This window comes from Anabrus simplex, chromosome 4 (genome assembly GCF_040414725.1).
Source record: "Anabrus simplex isolate iqAnaSimp1 chromosome 4, ASM4041472v1, whole genome shotgun sequence".
Taxonomy (NCBI): domain Eukaryota; kingdom Metazoa; phylum Arthropoda; class Insecta; order Orthoptera; family Tettigoniidae; genus Anabrus; species Anabrus simplex.
This window is the reverse complement of record NC_090268.1, coordinates 304,762,447-304,781,788: the sequence shown is the minus strand read 5'-3', so window position 1 is coordinate 304,781,788 and position 19,342 is coordinate 304,762,447. Positions and strand designations below refer to the sequence as shown.

Sequence of the window (19,342 nt, the reverse complement as noted above, 5' to 3'; positions counted from 1 at the left end):
ATAACATTGCTGTGGGTGAAGCTTGTGTAGTACACATTTCTGCTGCTAGGCGTGTTTAACACAACTCATTGCCAGTTCAGTGCCGCCTGTGTTGTCGACCTGGCTTGTTCTGTTCATGTGCAGTGATTGCTTTTGCTAGTACTGTTTTGTTTTTTATGATGGCAAGTTTAAGTGAACAATGTGCAGCTGTGAAATTTTATTTTCTACTCTGTATAAATGCCGCTGAAACTGTTTAATGTTAAAAACAGCTTACAAAGATCACGCCATGGGAAAAACTCAAGTGTACGAGTGGTTTGCTCGGTTTAAAAATGGCGACATGTTGATTGATGACAAACCTTGTTCTGGACGTCTATCAACAGCCCAAATTGACAAAAAAAGTTGAAAAAATTCCAGAGCTCGTGCTCACAGACCGTCGACAGACAACTGGTCAACTGTTAGAGATTATTGGCTTATCATGGAGCTCGGTTCAGCGAATTTTAACAGAAGATTTGAGAACGAAAAGGGTTGCTGCCAAGTTAGTTCCTTGGGTTCTGACGGACAATAAAAAAGAACAGTGAGTTGAAACATGTCGTGTTTTGAAACAACAGCTTGACACTGATCCAGATTTTCTGTCAAATGTCATTACTGGTGATGAGTCATGGGGATATGGTTATGACCCAGAAACAAAGCAACATTCAAGCCAATGAAGGACGTCATTGTCACCCCACCCACAAAAATGTTGTCAAGTCAAATCAAACATAAAAACAATGCCGATTTTCTTTCTTGATGCCAAGGGCATAGTTCATTCAGAGTTTGTTCCCCTAGGACAGACTGTCAATCAGACCTTTTATTTGGAAGTTTTAAGAAGATTATAGTATGCAATCCCCCTAAGTTCTCCTTCCTGTATCTCCTTTATGATCTAGTCTGTAAAGAATGCAAATATTATTACTACATTACAAACCTATTCATCTGAGGTAATTGGGACCAAGGGTACCTAGGATAGCAATAAACTTAGGTAACAGTGTTTGTCAAAAAAGACCTGATTTGTGGCAGACAGGAGACTGGTTCTTCCACCATAACAACACACCTGCATACACAGCCATCTCTGTTAGACAGTTTTTGGCTAAAAATGGCATGGTTCCGCTGCCCCACGCACTTTACTCGCCTGACCTCGCTCTGTGCAACTTTTACTTATTTGCATGCATGAAAAGCGGCATGAAAGAACACCGATTTGACAACATTGAAGAGGTCAAGAAGAAAACAAGGGAGGAGTGGTCAGCAATTTCTAAAGATGACTATAAAAAATGTTCAGAACAGTGGAAGCACCGGTGGGACAAATGTATTAGTTGTAATGGAGAGTATTTTGAAGGGGATTAGGTTATTTTGTAAAAAAAATTGAAAATATATAGCTTATAAAAAAGAACTCTGTATTTTTTGGGGGGGTACCCCCTCGTAGTATCACTTTCTTTAATGGAGCACGTTGGACAAAAATTATTTTAAAAACACACAATAAGCCTAATGAAGTTTTGTTGTAAATAATTTTCCACCATGAATGATTGATAGGATAAATTTTAGTTACAACACACTCATTTATAAAGACACACTTTTTGAGGTCCCTTGGATGTCATTATAACCAAGTTCTACTGTATTTAAAAAGGTCTACCAGCTTTAAATTAATATCTCTTTCTCAGTATGCAATAAAGCCATCTGCTAGCAAAACGACCTGCACCAGGCCTCTCTGGAGGCCATATGTCATTATAGTATGCAATCCCCCTAAGTTCTCCCTCCAGTATCTCCTTTAAGTTCCAGTCTGTAATGAATGCAAATATTATTACTACTTACAAACCTATTTATCTGAGGTAATTGGGACCAAGGGTACCTAGGATAGCAATAAACTTGGGTAAAATGGAGCGTGTAGCAAATCGTGATTTTGGGTTAGAAATTACAAAATTGTTGCTGCTGATGTTACATAAATATTTAAACAATTCAGCTTCCCTTATAAATATGGAAATTCTACATACAGCACTAAACAGAGTAGCCTCTAAAAATGTTTTTAAGTCATCCAGTTAACATTTTGCACAAAAAAAAAAGGTATTGTTTGTTTGAACTTGTTATTCGTAAGTTGTACATGTGTGCTGCATGTTGTGTGTTGCCTTCAATTTATAATGACTGGTATAGCTCTAATCTATAGAAGTTTGGAGCACATTGTTACGAATGATAATGTTAACTTCTTTCTTTTGCTAGTGGTTTAACTACACACCAACACATGAAGGTTTTTGGTAATGCAAGGATAGGAAGGTAAAGGCTGTGTCCTTAAATGAGGTACAGCCATGTTCATTGTCACAGTGGCCCTTATTCATTTGCCTGATGTGAAAATGGGAAACCATCCTCAGGGCTGCTGGCAATGGGCTATCTCCCAAGTGCAAGCTGACAGCTACGCAACCATAAACGTGTGACTGACTTGCTTGGTTACTGTTAATTTAATTAGAATGACAAATCGAGTGCCTTGACTGATACAGAGCTTCGGATAATTGGGAAGAACAACAGAGGAAGAACAATTAATTACCTGTGCATTAACAGCAGGGTTGGGAAGGGCCAGCAACTCCTTAACACAATCAATGTGACCTGCGTGACTTGCCCAGTACAGTGGCGTATTACCAGCATGATCCAGCCCAGTCCCAGACACTCCTTGTGTTAAACATTCTTGGAGAAAACTGAGGTTTCCACGTCGTGCTGCTTCATGTAAAGGCATCTCTACTTCCTCAGCTTGATTTTCCACTGGAATAATAATAATAATAATAATAATAATAATAATAATAATAATAATAATAATAATAATAATAATAATGTAGCAGATAGTAAAGTAAACGTGCGTCCTCATCCCAAGGTGGTGCAGCTCTTTTCAGGCACACCCTAATGGAAGTCAGCCACATGTATCGACTGAACAACATACCAGCCCTCCTGCTATTCTTAAATTTCTGGCATCACCGGATATCTAACACGGGCTCCCAAGGACGGCAGTTAATAGTGCTAATGGTTATGCTACGGAGGCAGACATTTAGCAGATTATCAGGGTACGTAAAACTAAAATTACTACGAGAGGTAGTGTGTTCTACTAGCTGCTAAATTTATTGATGATGCTTGTTGTTTAAAGGGGCCTAACATTGAGGTCATCGGCCCCTAATGGTACGAAATGAAATAACAAAAAGTACAAATTCATCCACTGACCAAATTAAATTAAAAAATGTCATGAAGAATGAATGGATGGACATGAACACAACAAAAAAAAAACCACACAAAAACAGTGGATCAGACCCAAAAAAAGATCGTAAATAATATTATTACTGACCAAGGGACCACTTATAAAGCACAATGATGCTTGATGTCTAAAGGGGTGAAAAATTCATGTCTAAGGCCCCACAGAATGGTACATGTCACGAGTAATTTGTCATGTTGGGGTACTAATCAAAAGTAGCAAAGACTCACGGTGTTCCACACAAGATGGTACTACTCACAAGTATTGTAATTCGTACAGGGAACACACACCTATGGTGTTTCTCACACAACGGTGCAACTCACAGCCAACGCAAACCGATGAGGCTCCTCACCTAGGTGTACTAATCACGGCCGCCGGTATTCCCGTGGTGTTCCTCACATAGTGGGCACCAATCACAAGCAACGCAGACCGATGGTGTCGCTCATACAGCGGTACAACACACAGGCTACGCCCAGACCCGCAGTGTTGCTCACATGGGTACGACGCAGGGTACTGGAAACCCCCAGGCCAGCCTCTTTAATGCTACGAATCATAAACCTATTTCGTACCTAATTTAGTGGTACTACTCGCAAGTACAGGCAACCCATGGTGTTCCCCGCATGATGGTATGAATCAAAAGTAGTTTCATGGTTCTAATTCAATCATCCCTTGGTCACCCCTTTTAGTTGCCTCTTACGACAGGCAGGTGATACTGCAGGTGTATTCTACATGCGCGTCCCCCACTTGCAGGGGGTACTAAATTTATTAAACTATTATTTACAGTTATTTACAAATTCACCTGCATTTGAGTTTTCCACTTGAAACAATTTTTACTCATGGTCACAACTTACACTAACACATAATCCAGTGGCAGATCAAGCTCCTCATCTTTAGCATGGCCTCCATAAAAGTGTCATTCCAGAAGTCCATTTCACAACTAGCAAGCTATGATTATTTCAGCAAAGCTGTATGAAGTACAACTTCTCACTGAAATAACACATCACGGGCTCACGACCGTCTCGTACCTACATGCGTTCACTCACGACTGACTTGATCAAGAATGACTGCCTCTCGTTGGGTTTAATCCTTATACCAGCCAGTGGGATATTCTAGCAATTTCCACTTCCAGATCATTCTGAACACATGCTCCATTGTTAATCAGCTTACAGCTTCTTCCAGAACCCTCCTTATCATAAGCGTCAACAATTAGCTGCTGCAATTATTATTTTGCTAGCTGTTGGCCCACCTCACATTGTCACTTCTCACTGCCCCCTCACCCCTGCTATCTTGGCCTTCATTGTCACATACATACATACATACATACATACATACATACATACATACATACATACATACATACATACATACATACATACATACATACATTATCATTATAGACTGTTATGCCTTTCAGCGTTCAGTCTGTAAGCCTCCCAGAATTTACTAAACGTCACCACAATCCTCAATTTGCAACTAGGGTTGTGGCCTCATTTAGTTCTATACCTCTTATCCATAAATCGTTAGAAACTGAGCCTAACCATCGTCGTCTTGGTCTCCCTCTACTTCTCTTACCCTCCACAGCAGAGTCCATTATTCTCCTACGTAACCTATCCTCCTCCATTCGCCTCACATGACCCCACCACCGAAGCCGGTTTATGCGTACAGCTTCATCCATCGAGTTCATTCCTAAATTAGCCTTTATCTCCTCATTCTGAGTTCCTTTCTGCCATTGTTCCCACCTGTTTCTACCAGCAATCATTCTTGCTACTTTCATATCTGTTACTTCTAACTTATGAATAAGATATCCTGAGTCCACCCAGCTTTCGCTCCCGTAAAGCAAAGTTGGTCTGAAAACAGACCGTAAAGATAGTTTTGTCTGGGAGCTAACTTCCTTCTTACAGAATACTGCTGATCGCAACTGCGAGCTCACTGCATTAGCTTTACTTCACCTTGATTCAATCTCACTTACAATATTACCATCCTGGGAGAACACACAACATAAATACTTCAAATTATCGACCTGTTCTAGCTTTGTATCACAATCTGACATTCAATTCTGTTGAATTTCTTACTTACTGACATCAATTTAGTCTTCGAGAGGCTAATTTTCATACCATACTCATTGCACCTATTTTCAAGTTCCAAGATATTATACTGCAGGCTTTCTGCACAGTCTGCCATTAAGACCAAGTCATCAGCATAGGCCAAACTGCTTACTACATTTCCACCTAACTGAATCCCTCCCTGCCATTTTATACCTTTCAGCAGATGATCCATGTAAACTACGAACAGCAAAGGTGAAAGATTACAGCCTTGTCTAACCCCTGTAAGTACCCTGAACCAAGAACTCATTCTACCATCAATTCTCACTGAAGCCCAATAATTGTCAACATAAATGCCTTTGATTGATTTTAATAATCTACCTTTAATTCCGTAGTTCCCCAGTATAGTGAACATCTTTTCCCTCGGTACCCTGTCATATGCATTCTCTAGATCTATGAAACGTTAAACACAACTGCCTATTCCTCTCGTAGAATTTTTCAATTGCCTGGCACATACTAAAAATCTGATCCTGACAGCCTCTCTGTGGTCTGAAACCACACTGGTTTTCATCCAACTTCCTCTCAACGACTGATCGCACCCTCCCTTCCAAGATGTCAGTGAATACTTTGCCTGGTATACTAATCAATGAGATACCTCGATAGTTGTTGCAATCCTTCCTGTTCCCTTGCTTATAGATAGGAGCAATTACTGCTTTTGTCCAATCTGAAGGCAACTTACCAACACTCCACGCTAATTTTACTACTCTACGAAGCCATTTCATCCCTGCCTTCCCACTATACTTCCATTTTAGGTCTAATTTCATCTATTCCTGCTGCCTTATGACAATGGAGTTTATGTACCATCCTTTCCACTTCCTCAAGCATAATTCCACCAACATCATTTTCCTCCTCCTCATGATCTTGGCTGTTTGCAACACAACCAGGATGATTTCCTTTTACATTGAGATGATGTTCAAAATATTCCCTCCACCTCTCCAGTGATTCATTGGGATCTATTATGAGTTCACCTGAATTACTCAAAACACTGTTCATTTCCTTTTTCCCTCCCTTCCTTCCTAAGATTCTTTATTTCCAGGTTATTACCAAAATCTTCCCATGGCTTCTTTTTGGATTCAACAACTATTTGTTTCGCTCTGTTTCTTTCATCTACGTACAAATCCCTGTCTGCCTCGGCCCTTGTTTGGAGCCATTTCTGATAAGCCTTCTTTTTACGTTTACAGGCTGCTCTCACTTCATCATTCCACCAAGATTTGCACCTTTTCCCATCTTTACACACAGCTGTTCCTAGGCATTCCCTTGCTGTTTCTACTACAGCAACCCTGTATGCCACCCATTCACTTTCTATATTCTGAACCTGCTTACTGTCTACTGTTCGAAACTTCTCACTAATCATATCCATGCACTTCTGTCTAATTTCCTCGTCCTGGAGATTTTCTACCCTTATTCATTTGCAGACAGATTTCACTTTCTCTACCCTAGGCCTAGAGATACTTAGTTCACTACAGATCAGATAGTGGTCTGTATCATCGAAAAATCCGCGAAAAACTCGTACATTCCTAACAGATTTCCTGAATTCAAAGTCTGTTAAGATATAGTCTATTATGGATCAGGTACCCCTAGCCTCCTATGTGTAGCGGTGAATAGCCTTATGCTTGAAGAATGCATTCGTAACAGCTAAACCCATACTAGCACAGAAGTCCAGCAAACACTTCCCATTCCCATTAGCTTCCATATCTTCCCCATATTTACCAATCACCCTTTCGTATCCTTCAGTTCTATTCCCAACTCTCGCATTGAAATCGCCCACTAGTACTATTCTATTCTTGCTGTTGACCCTGACCACGATGTCACTCAATGCTTCATAAAACTTGTCACCTTCATCCTCATCTGCACCCTCACATAGTGAATACACGGACACAATTCTTGTCCTAATTCATCCAACTGACAAATCTATCCACATCATTCGCTCTTTACCTGTCTAACAGAAACTATGTTGCCTGCATTGGCATTTCTGATAAAGAGCCCTACCCCAGACTCTGCCCTTCCCTTTCTAACACCCGTCAAGTACACTTTATAATCTCCTAGTTCTTCCTCATTATCTCCCCTTACCCGAATATTACTTACTCCTAGCACATCCAGATGCATCCTCTTTGCTGACTCAGCCAGTTCTACCTTCTTTCTTCCATAAGCCCCATTAATATTGATAGTTCCCCATCGAATTCCATTTTGTTTGCCAAGTTGTTTCCAAGGAGTCCCTCGCCTGTCAAATGGGTTGTGGGACTCCGTTACTCTCATAGGTCCGAGGCTTGCTTAAAATGTTCTGAGCTCGGTAAATTCATGAAGCAGGATGCTACCCTACTTGCACATAGTCCAAGTGAGGATCTCTCCTCTAACGGGTTATGGACCACCGGTGAATTGTATAGTCCTAGCCACCTGAGCACAAGGAGGGCCATGACTCAGAATATGTCCAAGATGCCCACTCCCATTCCATAGCAACTGGTATCCCGACTCTCAGGACCACTTACTATGCCACTCAGCCGTTGCCCATGGTTCACGAACTAGGATGTGACTACAGTAACCTACTAACATGAACCATTTCATTGTCACAATAATAACATTAATAATAATAACAAATATATATCTCTCCACATAGGGTTGACTTCAGGAAGGGCTTCCAGCCATAAAACAGCATCAATTCTACGTGTACAACACAATTCAAACCTGCTACCCCACCAGCATCTGGAAAAAGTGTCAGAAGAAGAAAAAAGAAGTAGAAGAAATAACTGCATTTGAACCACATACCAGCCCTCCTGCCATTCTTAAATTTCTGGCAGCACTGAATATCGAACCCAGGCTCCATGAAGAACAGTTTCCACAAAGCAAAAAAATCTACATCATGATATGATTCAAGGAGAGATTTGTTGACATGGGAAACACAAACATGTTTTTACACACATTAACATTCCTTTCATATTTCACTTTCAGTTCAAGCAATACTATGTATGCACACATACACATACACAACACATTTAGACTAACGTTTTCTTTAGCAATGAATTGAGCATTCAGGGCCCATCCATTGGCTAGTAAGAAGTATGTGAGTTCTCAGCCCTAAGGCTGGTTGAATCCTCAACAGTTCTGCCATCAGCTGTCATAGATGGCCTAGGCATCACTGAAGAGGCGTACTAGGGAAATGAGGAGTGAGGTTGTTTCCCCGTTGCTTTCCTCACCTAGCAAGAAGATCCAATTTAAATTCCTTATATATTTTCTTTTAGGGGCACACAAAGTCCAAGGTGTACCACAAAGAAGGAAAAACAAAAACCACTGTGGTTTTTGAACTTTCTATTCCTGCTATATGTACTACTTTCCAATACTGGAACAACAATGACCATTTAAATTTAAACAATTTTAACAGTTTACTGAGTGGCATTTGAAGTGGCTTCATCATCGTCCTCCTTTCGCATTATCCAGCTTCTGCCAGGTCGTGGCAGTTAAGGCATATCTCCACATCCCTCTCTCATTCCACCATTTTGTCCCAGTCCAGGTTTCTTCTTCTTGCTATCCTCTCTATTGAACTGATCCACATTGTTCTAGGTCTCCAACTCGCTCGCTTTCCCTTGAACTTCATCTTAATCATTTGTTTTGGTATTCTTTTCTCATCAATCTACATGTCCAAACCACCTTAGTTTATTCTAATAAATTCTCTCATCTATGTTTTCTGTTCATAGGTTTTTTTTCTTTTTTTGCTAGTGGCTTTATGTCTTACCGACACAGATAGGTCTTATGGCGAAGATGGGATAGGAAAGGGCTAGGAGTTGGAAGGAAGTGGCCGTGGCATTAATTAAGGTACAGCCCCAGCATTTGCCTGGTGTGAAAATGGGAAAACTGTCCCTAGTTTCTTTATTAGATCTTTGTTTCTCACTCAGTCTTTCCTATCATACTTCTTACATACTTCATTTTGTTGGCTTTAATTCTATTCTCATCCTTACTTGTCTGTGTCCAGGTCTGAGCTGCGTAAGTCAATATGAGTACATAATCTCTTTACACTTCCATGGTACTTCCTTATTCCAGACATGGCTTCTTACACTCTGGTAGAATGCCTTGCAGCCGCTTGCTTATCTCCATGTTCAGGCTTGTATTCTGCATTAATTCACTCCCTACATATTTGAAACTGTCCACAATTTCAAAGCTTTGTCCACCAATTTTCACAATGCCTTTTCCTTATGTTCCTTCTCTTGATATCACCAGGGTCTTGCTTTTCTCTGTGCTGATTTTCATACTTTGAACCCTGAGAACAGTTGACCACTGAGGCAGTTGAGGAAGAGATGGCTTAATGCACTACAAGGGTACATGTGCTTGGTGGGCATCACTCCAGTTGATACAAAAGATCGGAAGCCACTGAAAGTGAAGTGCAGAAAAGCGGATCGTCCAAATATGTGGGATAAATGCTAGGGAGAAGGGATCTACATATCTACTGTTAGACCAATATCCAATCAGTGTCAGTTTGCTAGTTCAAATCTTTGTTACTTGTGATGAAGTCTGATTCTGAACCAATGCAGTAAGATGAGTTATAGGAAGAAATAATTCATTTGGTTCTCATATGATGGGATATGAAATGAAAGTGAAAAAAAAAAAAAAAGGGGTAGAAGAGCTAAGTGCAAGAAATGTGGATATGAGTTAGAAGGCCAAGTACAGAGTATGAAGAAACATGAAGAAAAATGCAAAATAAACCATCAGTGATGATTATAAATAATTTTTTGTGTGGCTATTTCTAGCCGAGTGCAGCCGTTGTACGGGAGACCCTCCGATGAGAGTGGGCGGCATTTGCCATGTGTAGGTAACTGCGTGTTATTGTGGTGGAGGATAATGTTATGTGTGGTGACCAGTGATGATGGAAGAATGATATTAATTTAATTCTGATCAGTTATTTTAGCACTATTTGTTCCTTGTTAGGCTCAATCAATCAATCAATCAATCAATCAATCAATCAATCAATCAATCAATCAATCAATCAATCAATCAAATGATCTGCATTTAGGACTGTTACCCAGGTGACAGATTCCCCATCAATTGTTTACATAGCTTTTCCTTAAACATTTTCAAAGAACTTGGAAATTTATCGAACATTTCTCTTGATAATTTATTCCAATCCCTTACTCCTCATCCTACAAAAGAAAATTTACTCCAATTTGTCCTCTCAAATTCCAACTTTATCCTACTTTTAAAAGATCCACTCAAGCTTATTTGTCTAGTTATGTCATTTCAATTCGAATCATAACCAGTTCTGTTAAAGCGTCAATGTACAGTTGAGTTTGAATTCTACTGTCGTTTGTCCCAGTAATGGTATTCTAGAACTTTCACCAGTTACACGTAATACAAATACAGTGTTCATATGGAGTGAGGGTAATTCATCCGTCGGATGGAGACTAAATCTTGAGCACATCTTTGGTATTATTCGACAGGAGTAGGCGCCCAATTTCACACTTTCCGTACCTCATTATCATTATCATCTCACACTCAGACGCACAGGTCTCCGAGAGGCGTCAAATAGCAACATCTGCACCAATGGAGCTGAACATGTTCTCAGCCACTCTGTGGTTCCAGGCGCCCCAATGCCACGCTTTTCCTTTTATTCTCTTTTTGTCTTTGCATAAGTACACTATATCTTATAATGTTAACCCACACTGATTTATTCTATGTACAAATGGAAGCGATTAATGAAATTGCCAATAACAGATACAGCAAACTTGTACAATTAACATTGTAAATAGAAATTTCCCAAAACTATTCACAGCATGATTGTTTTTGCTTTCATTCACTGATCTTTTGTTGTAAAACGTAAACATTTTGTCTCTCACTCTTTCTTTCTTAATCTGTTTATCCTCCAGGGTTGGTTTTTCCCTCATACTCGACGAGGGATCCCACCTCTATCGTCTCAAGGGCAGTGTCCTGGAGCGTGATACTTTGGGTCGAGGGGATACAACTGAGGGTTAGGGCCAGTACCTCGCCCAGGTGGCCTCACCTGCTATGCTGAACAGGGGCCTTGTGGGGGATGGGTAGATTGGAAGGGACAGGCAAGGAAGAGGGAAGGAAGCAGGCGTCACCTTAAGTTAGGTACCATCCTGGCATTTGCCTGGAGGAGAAGTGGGAAACCTACCATGGAAAACCACATTGAGGACTGCTGAAGTAGAATTTGAAGCCCCTCTACTCAGTCGACCTCCCAAAGCTGAGTGGATCTCGTGCCAGCCCTGATACCGCTTTTTAAATTTCGTGGCAGAGCCGGGAATCAAACCCAGGCCTTTGGGCGTGGCGGCTAATCACTTCTGACAATAAAAAGTTAATGTCTACTTTTTTAGATCTTCCTTAATTTTTCCATTTCCTTCATGAGTATAATGCTTTTTTTTTTAACAGTAAAATACAAGGTGATTTATATAAATGACCCCCTTTCCATATGATAGCAGATAGGAAGATATGTTTGCTTTCTATGTGTGAAGAAACTCTGGAAGGTCCACTTACCAAATTTCTCCAACAATATGCAAGTTATTCTTTGTTAGGCATGAATTGTTTCCTAAATTTTTCTTGTTCCTGGCTTACTTGTTGTTTTAACGAACATTCATTCGAGATGCAGTACACAATGCCTCAATGAGTACTTTTAGTGAAAAATTACTGGAAGTCCATCGTAGCCACACAAAGGGCATTCAGGAGAGAGTATGATGTGCGCGACCCTCGTAAGAAAGACTGGCTATAGTGAGAAAACTGGATCTTTGTTAACCAAGTCTGGCAAGCATCGCGCATCTGGTATGGCAGATGTGGCAGATGCTGTTCAGAATCGTTTCCTTCGGCCTCCTAGGAAATCGTTACATTTGTATTCCATATGTCAAAGAATGACCAAGGTAAAGAAACTGCCGCCATACAAGATAACTGCCATTCACGAGTTGCTGGAGCCAAATAAGGAAATACAAGTCTGTTGCTGTACATGGTTCTTGGATTTTACATATGAGGCTTGGTTACATTTGACTGGTTACATGAATTTTCAAAATACACAAGAACCTCGTTTATCTGGACTAGATGGAACCAGAGGTAATCCGGATTATTGAAAATCTGGATAATCTGGAAATAAAAATGAATATTAGCTACTACTCTATACAGACATTTATTATGACATTAACAATATTTTTTTTAAAATTTGCACATAAACTCAATACAGTACATTCTGTAGTTGCTTCTATTTACTGAAACAGAATTTAAGTTTCTTTTGTTTCAAAGTTGTGTGGTGTTTGAGAACAGTACGATCGCTTAGACATTTCACCATCAGTTTGGCTGGAGTTGTTTCCGTCGTTATAGATAAATCATTAGTTTTTTCAGCTGTGCTGTTGCCTCCGCATTAGGTATTACTCCTTCCCCAAAAACGTCACTTTTGTTTTCCAATTCATCATCACGATCCTCTTCCGTATCACAGGTAGCAATAATTTCGTCACCGGTCATCATACCTTAACCAATATCTATATACATCACTATCGTCTACATCTGAACAGGAATGTTTGTAAATATTTCAAGGAATTCGGACATGTTGACAACTTTAGAAACTTCAGCAGTATAATCCCAAACAGAAGGCCATATTATTTTCCATGACTTATTAACTGATAGTTCAGTAACATGATTCCAAGAAGATGCAACCTTAAAATTCACATCTTTGATTTTTACCGATTTCAATACAAGAATCACGGCAACTTCTCCCTTTTTTTCAATTAACTTACCTAGTAGTTGTCTACTGTATACACATTTGATATTCTCCAGTACACCTTGGTCCAACGGTTGAAAATCTGGATAATCCAGAAACAAAAATTAATATCAGCTACTACTTCATTCTGATGTCGCCACTGACAAGCAGCTCCACTCACGGATGTAACAGTGCATTGTGAATAAACAATACTGTCTTCAGTGGAAGATCCTGTTCCTCCAAATATCTCCTCACTCTTGGTAAAATATCATCGTGGAACCAGTTTTTAAAAATGCCACTGTCCATTCAAGCATTTTTTGTGATTAATATACAACTGGTAAGGATCGACTGACACGTTTCAAAGTACGTAGATTTTGTGATTTCCCTATGAGCATCTGAGGCCAATAAAAAAGTCTAGATTAATCAGCATAATAAATTTCATGTGGGTTGAAGTTCTCAGAGGAAATAATTTCTTGAAATTCTTTTTTGAAATATTCTGCCAACACTTTATTCCTCAAAAAACATTCACCCATCACTGGAAGCTGACAAGCTTTACTTCTTTCTAACTAACTTTGGCTCACTGTAAAGTTAGGACCAACATCAGGAAGCTTTTTGTTTAAACTTATCACTTTTTCCTGCAGTATTGGACTGGGTAGCAGAACACGATGCTCCCTTTTTCCACTGAACCAAATGAATAATGTGTCATCTAGGGATTAATTTCTTGGTTTCTTTATTGTACCACAGTTCTGCAAACTATCTTCAATTTATTTTCATTTCTTCTTCCAGTCTGACACAGTTGAAGTCCCTACACCATATTCAGCAACTATGTTTTTCAACAATTCTCTTTTATCTATTCTGTTTAGCGCCTCCAAATTTTTGTCCATCGAAACCACTTTCTTTCACTTCAATGCCATTTCACTTATGCACACGCAAAATACGGGAACAAAAAAAAAAAAAAAAAAAAAAAAAAACACTACGTCTTAACTCTGTAAGGAACAGATACACAGTGACCCTGATAATGGTTGCTTGAAGCTTGGGATTGGTGATTTCTATACTACCTGTGGAGCAAACATAACAATTGTATAGTTTCATACGTACAGTACAGTATTATTCAAAGTACAAGCATATTTTCATGATGAAAGAATACAAAAATAACAATACAGTAAATAAAAAATATATCCAGATAACTGGAAATCTGGATTAATGAGGGCTGGGTAAACATGGTTCTTGTGCACCCATACTTGAGCCACACACAACTCACACAGTATTCATGAAAGACCCTTGAACCCACAGAAGGTCGGAGATCAGTGAGCAGTCTCAGCAAACCGGATAGTCAGTCCATTCTTTTTCTTGGATATGATGAACACAGACCAGTACAAAGACATTTTCCTGCAATTTGTTGAGCAACGAGACGACAATAAGCTAATTCAGGGTTATTTACAGCAAGTGAGTGTCTCACTCTGATCAGCAGCTTCTTTGAAGATAGAGTAATCTCTAATGAGGGAACATCGGCAATGGTTAAGTCTCCGATCACAATGAAACTTGGAAAACACATTGAGGTACACGTAAAAAGATGTCAGCATCAATTTTGGGTGCCGACATTCATTAGGGCGTTAAGTAAGGGGCTTAAAAGTTGCGACATTTTAAGCTCCGAGCCATCAGCAATGAATACCTGCTGGCCAATGCTAAGCCAGCACACTGCTTGACTCGTGCCACATCTCTGCACCTCCTCCCCTACCCGCCCCCCCCTTCTGGTTTGCCACTGCACGTTTCCCTTCTCCCCACGCCTGCCCGTCTGCTTAGCTGTTGAACGGGACTGGCACTATACTTTGCTTCTTTTTATACTATAATTATTGAAATCCTTTAAATAACGTTCCTTTTCACACATAATGATAATAAATAACCTAAATTAATATACCCATATTTTATTCTAATTTTATACTTTCATCCCTGCGAATTCCGTGAGATGTCACATTCGTGGGTACAAATCCGAGTTAAGCACCATCGGGCGTGGTCAAACGTGGGATGGGGTACGACGTCCGACCTACGCCTAAATTATTATTTACTTCTACAACCGCCTTAAAGCTGTCTGTCAGTGTCCTTTAGAGTGGACATACAGTACATATGAACCAGACAGAAATGGGGTCACTTTGAAAATCCCTGGTTTATATATATCACCCTGTACTAGATGCCTGAAAAGCAAGGGGCTAAAAATATTTGCAAGTAATTTATTTTTATGAACTCCTCAGCAATGGGGAACATTTGAGTGCCACTTTACCCAGCGGACGGAGGTGATTCAGATGTCAGCACTAAGAGAATGCAGCGATCTCTTTAAAAATTCTAGTTTAGCTCAGATTATTTTCAAATGTTTACAGTAGAGTCTCAAAAGAATGTAGTTTACATTCATTAACTTTATATTTACCTTTTATAGTGTAGTAATGGAGAAGAGACCTTCCACATTTTGTACGGAATGAAAGTGACGTTCTTGTATTTGCCCGGGTTGATTCACAATGCAATGAAAACTACGGTAATTGTTGCCTTGGTAACTTTGAGCAGAAGAACCAGGAACAATAGTTCAATGATTCATTTAGCACAAATCCCAGCTTAATGAGACGATTAGTTCATGAGAAAGAGGGCACCCAATATTACTTCTCCTGGATGCAAACAAGCTCCCCTTTGTGAGAGGTCAGCTACTTCACAATGGATATTTCAAATGATTGAAGGATACGCAAAACAGACACAATTACTTAGTTTTAAGGGCTTATTATACTCCATAAATATAGACAGGAATTATCACCGTTGTATATTTGCGGGAACTAGCTATATGGCTGAAATACGGGATCAAATTCTGATCATTCTAAACCCGGGTTCCTAGTTTTTGTGACCAACCTGTTGTAGGCTGGTACTTCCCCAAGCTGTTTGCTTTCTCTCTCACTCCTTGCATAACCAAGCCTTCGACGGGGTCTACAGCAGTAAATCTCGTGTCTTTGCCAGGGTTCTCATAAATTATTCTCATAACATTGTTCTTATTTTCATTATAGTTATTATCATCCCATTCCCTAGTTCGTAATTTTACTTTTACTTTCTTTACTGAAAGCAAGACGTTGATATTAGCAGCATAAAAGTAATATTTTATTAGGCCTGCTTTGTTATGAATTTAAGTTTAGTATTTTGAGAGACCTGCTGTTTGTATGTATAAATAGCCCACGATGATCATTTACGGCTATTTGAAAGTTCTCTGTTGAGTTTATTTGTCAATTCTTTCTGTCTTTCTCTCTCTCTCTTTCTTTCTTGTAACATCTGCGATCACTGCATGGGTTATGTACAAAACAATATATGAAAGGTATAGGGGAAAAACAATTAATGTCAAAAACTTGGGCAAATGTGGTGAGTATGTCACTATGAATAAAGTAGCAAAATTTGATGTTGGTGTGGTGAACAGAGCTAAATCCATGATGGTCGTCCTAAAAATGAAGATAAAAGAATCAGTATACAGGGGATGAACCATGGATGTTACTGCGCAGGTATGAAATAACAATGAATGTCATCATGTTGCAGTGATATTTTCTTTCTTCAATGTATAATAATAATAATGCAACATTTTCTGTACTGGTTTGTTATTTCATATGTAACCAGTTAGATGAATCTGTAGAAGAACTGGAAATATTTTGGGATTTGTGCTGTGGCCAAAATAAAAACTATGTCATTTTTCGGTTCCTCCATTATGTGGTCTAACATGCTATATGCCTGAAGACAGTGAAAATGACTTTCCCTAAGTGTGGTCACTCCAACATGAAATGTTACAAAAAAGTTGCTTTGCTGAACCAGAAGGCTGTCACTGAGACCCCATCAAGGTGGAATGACAAATTTCTGAAAGGACATATGAAACTGCAACCATTTAGGGCTATTTCTTGTGAAAGCCATCACATATTTTTGTCTTGGACTAAATTTCTGACACCATTGTACGTAACTAAATGTCCTTTCCCTATGAGACCAATAAGACGCTTGTGCATAGAACAAGAACATCCATGCCTTGTGCAGTACCAAGTGAGTTATAATGGTGCATGTCTGACTTCAGCAATTGCTCGAAAGAAAGAAACGCCTAAAGTTATGTGTCTTCATCCTCATGAATTCAGACTGCTGAATCCTCTGTATGATGAACTCTTACCCATTAATAATGCCAAATATAAGGACCTTATTGTGTTCAAAAACTTCTATGGCTATGATTCTAAAGCTTTTCTTGAATTGATGATGATGCTTGCTGTTTAAAGGGACCTAATGTCTAGGTCATCGACCTCTTTAAAAAAAATCATTACCTCATTGCGGACAAGTGCAAGGTGCATGAAGATGCAGTTCCAACATCCCTCAGCCTGGCTCTCGATGTCAAGATATCTTGAAACAGTACTCCATTTTGGAGCAATTGTACAATGACTCTCCAACTCATGAGTCTATGATCATAACATAACCTCCAGATATAGTGAACATGACGGAGTTGGAAGCTTGTTTATTCAACCTAGTACCAACTTACGAACATATCGTACTATTAGGAGACTTAAATATAAACTTACTGAAAGAATCAGCTCAGAAGGACAAACTACTTGATATACTATTTTCCTGTAACCTTACGATTCTCCCATTAAATCCTACCAACCATATATATAGCAATAATCACACTTCACACTCACTAATCGATCTAATCATAACAAACAATCCCCAGAAAGCCTTAAATCACGGCCAAATTCCTGTTCCATCGATCTCAACACACGACCTAGTTTATTTATCCTATTCTCTTCGCATACCCAAATACAAACCTAAGTTCACCACTTGTAGGAATATAAGAGATATTAATTTAGATCAACTGAAGTATGACGCCTACAACCTACCATGGAACGATATTCTACTACTAGACGATATTGACGCAAAAATAGACAAACTAAATTCCCTCATTATTAGTCTATACGACAAACACGCTCCCAAACGACAAGTGAAAGTGAGTCGCCCCCCCCTGCCCATGGCTAAATGACGAAATTAAGAATTTGATGGCTCGCCGTGATTCATGGTTCCGACGGTACAAACGTACCCGTAACGAATCCAATTTTGAAAACTATCGGGTACTTAGGAACAGAATTAAGCAAGAAATCAGAAATCAGAAATTTAAGTACTTAAACTGTCTTTCAGGTAAACTGAATGCCAGGAATTCCTGGAAAGAACTACGCTCTCTTGGTATTGTAAAAGGCCAACAACAGCAACGTGAACCAACTGTTCCCCTAGATGAGCTTATTACATATTTCTCTGAGGAACGAATCGCGTTTAAACTAATCAATCAGGCAGAATTAAATACGAATCAACCAGCCGTCCCTCTACTTAACCGTCCTCAATTTTCATTCCAAGAGGTCACTAGCAACCAAATTAAAAAAGTACTGTACTCTATTAAATCTAAAGCAGTAGGAGTAGATGACATCCCTATACATTTCATACATAATATAATAGGCGCTATCCTCCCGATTATCACACAGATATTCAATTACTGTCTCAGAAATGGAACTTTCCCTGCACTCTGGAAACAAGCTAATGTCATCCCAGTGCCCAAGATAAACGATCCTAAACTGACCTCTGACTATCGCCCAGTTTCTATTCTTCCAGCGCTTTCTAAGGCTTTGGAAAGACTGGTGTACGAGCAAGTATTGAAATATTTAAATAACTATTCTCTCCTTGACCCATTACAATCGGGCTTTAAGAAAGGGCACAGCACTGCCACGGCTCTCCTTAAAGTGACAGAAGACATCAGACTAGCTATGGAACAACGACAACTTACAGTACTAACGCTACTGGATTTCAGTGGTGCATTTGATACAATACACGTACAGCTACTAATTAAGAAAATGGAATCTTACTTGTTTGACCCTTTAGTACTGAAGTTTTTTACGTCATATTTGAAAGATCAGAGGCAGCGGGTGATAACTCGCGAAAGAAATTCAGAATGGCGTACAAGGAAAGTTGGCACGCCACAAGGTAGTATTTTAGGACCGTTGCTTTTTACATTGTATATCGATGACATTTCATCTTCTCTAAAAACGTGTAATTATCACCTATATGCTGATGATCTCCAAATTTACTACCATTGCAGCTTAAGCAAATTACCAAACGCAGTAAAATACATAAATGATGACATGAAAAAACTCAGTGAATATGCTCTCGCAAACAGACTTCTCATAAATCCATCAAAATCGCAAGCTATCATTGTCGGTTCCCAGAAGCTCCTACACAAGATCAATGATTCGATCATTCCTCCTTTACAAATAAATAATAGCACAATTCCGTACA

At 39.4% G+C, this 19,342-nt stretch overlaps 1 protein-coding gene across 1 annotated transcript in view; it reads right to left on the bottom strand.

Moving 5' to 3' along the window:
* LOC136871925 (osteoclast-stimulating factor 1) overlaps positions 1-19,342 on the bottom strand; it is a 52,794-nt gene that overhangs the window by 10,391 nt on the left and 23,061 nt on the right. Inside the window, exon 4 of the mRNA XM_067145657.2 lies at positions 2,546-2,757. Within this exon, the coding sequence (XP_067001758.2) occupies positions 2,546-2,757 (212 nt within the window). The remainder of the gene's footprint in view (positions 1-2,545; positions 2,758-19,342) is intronic.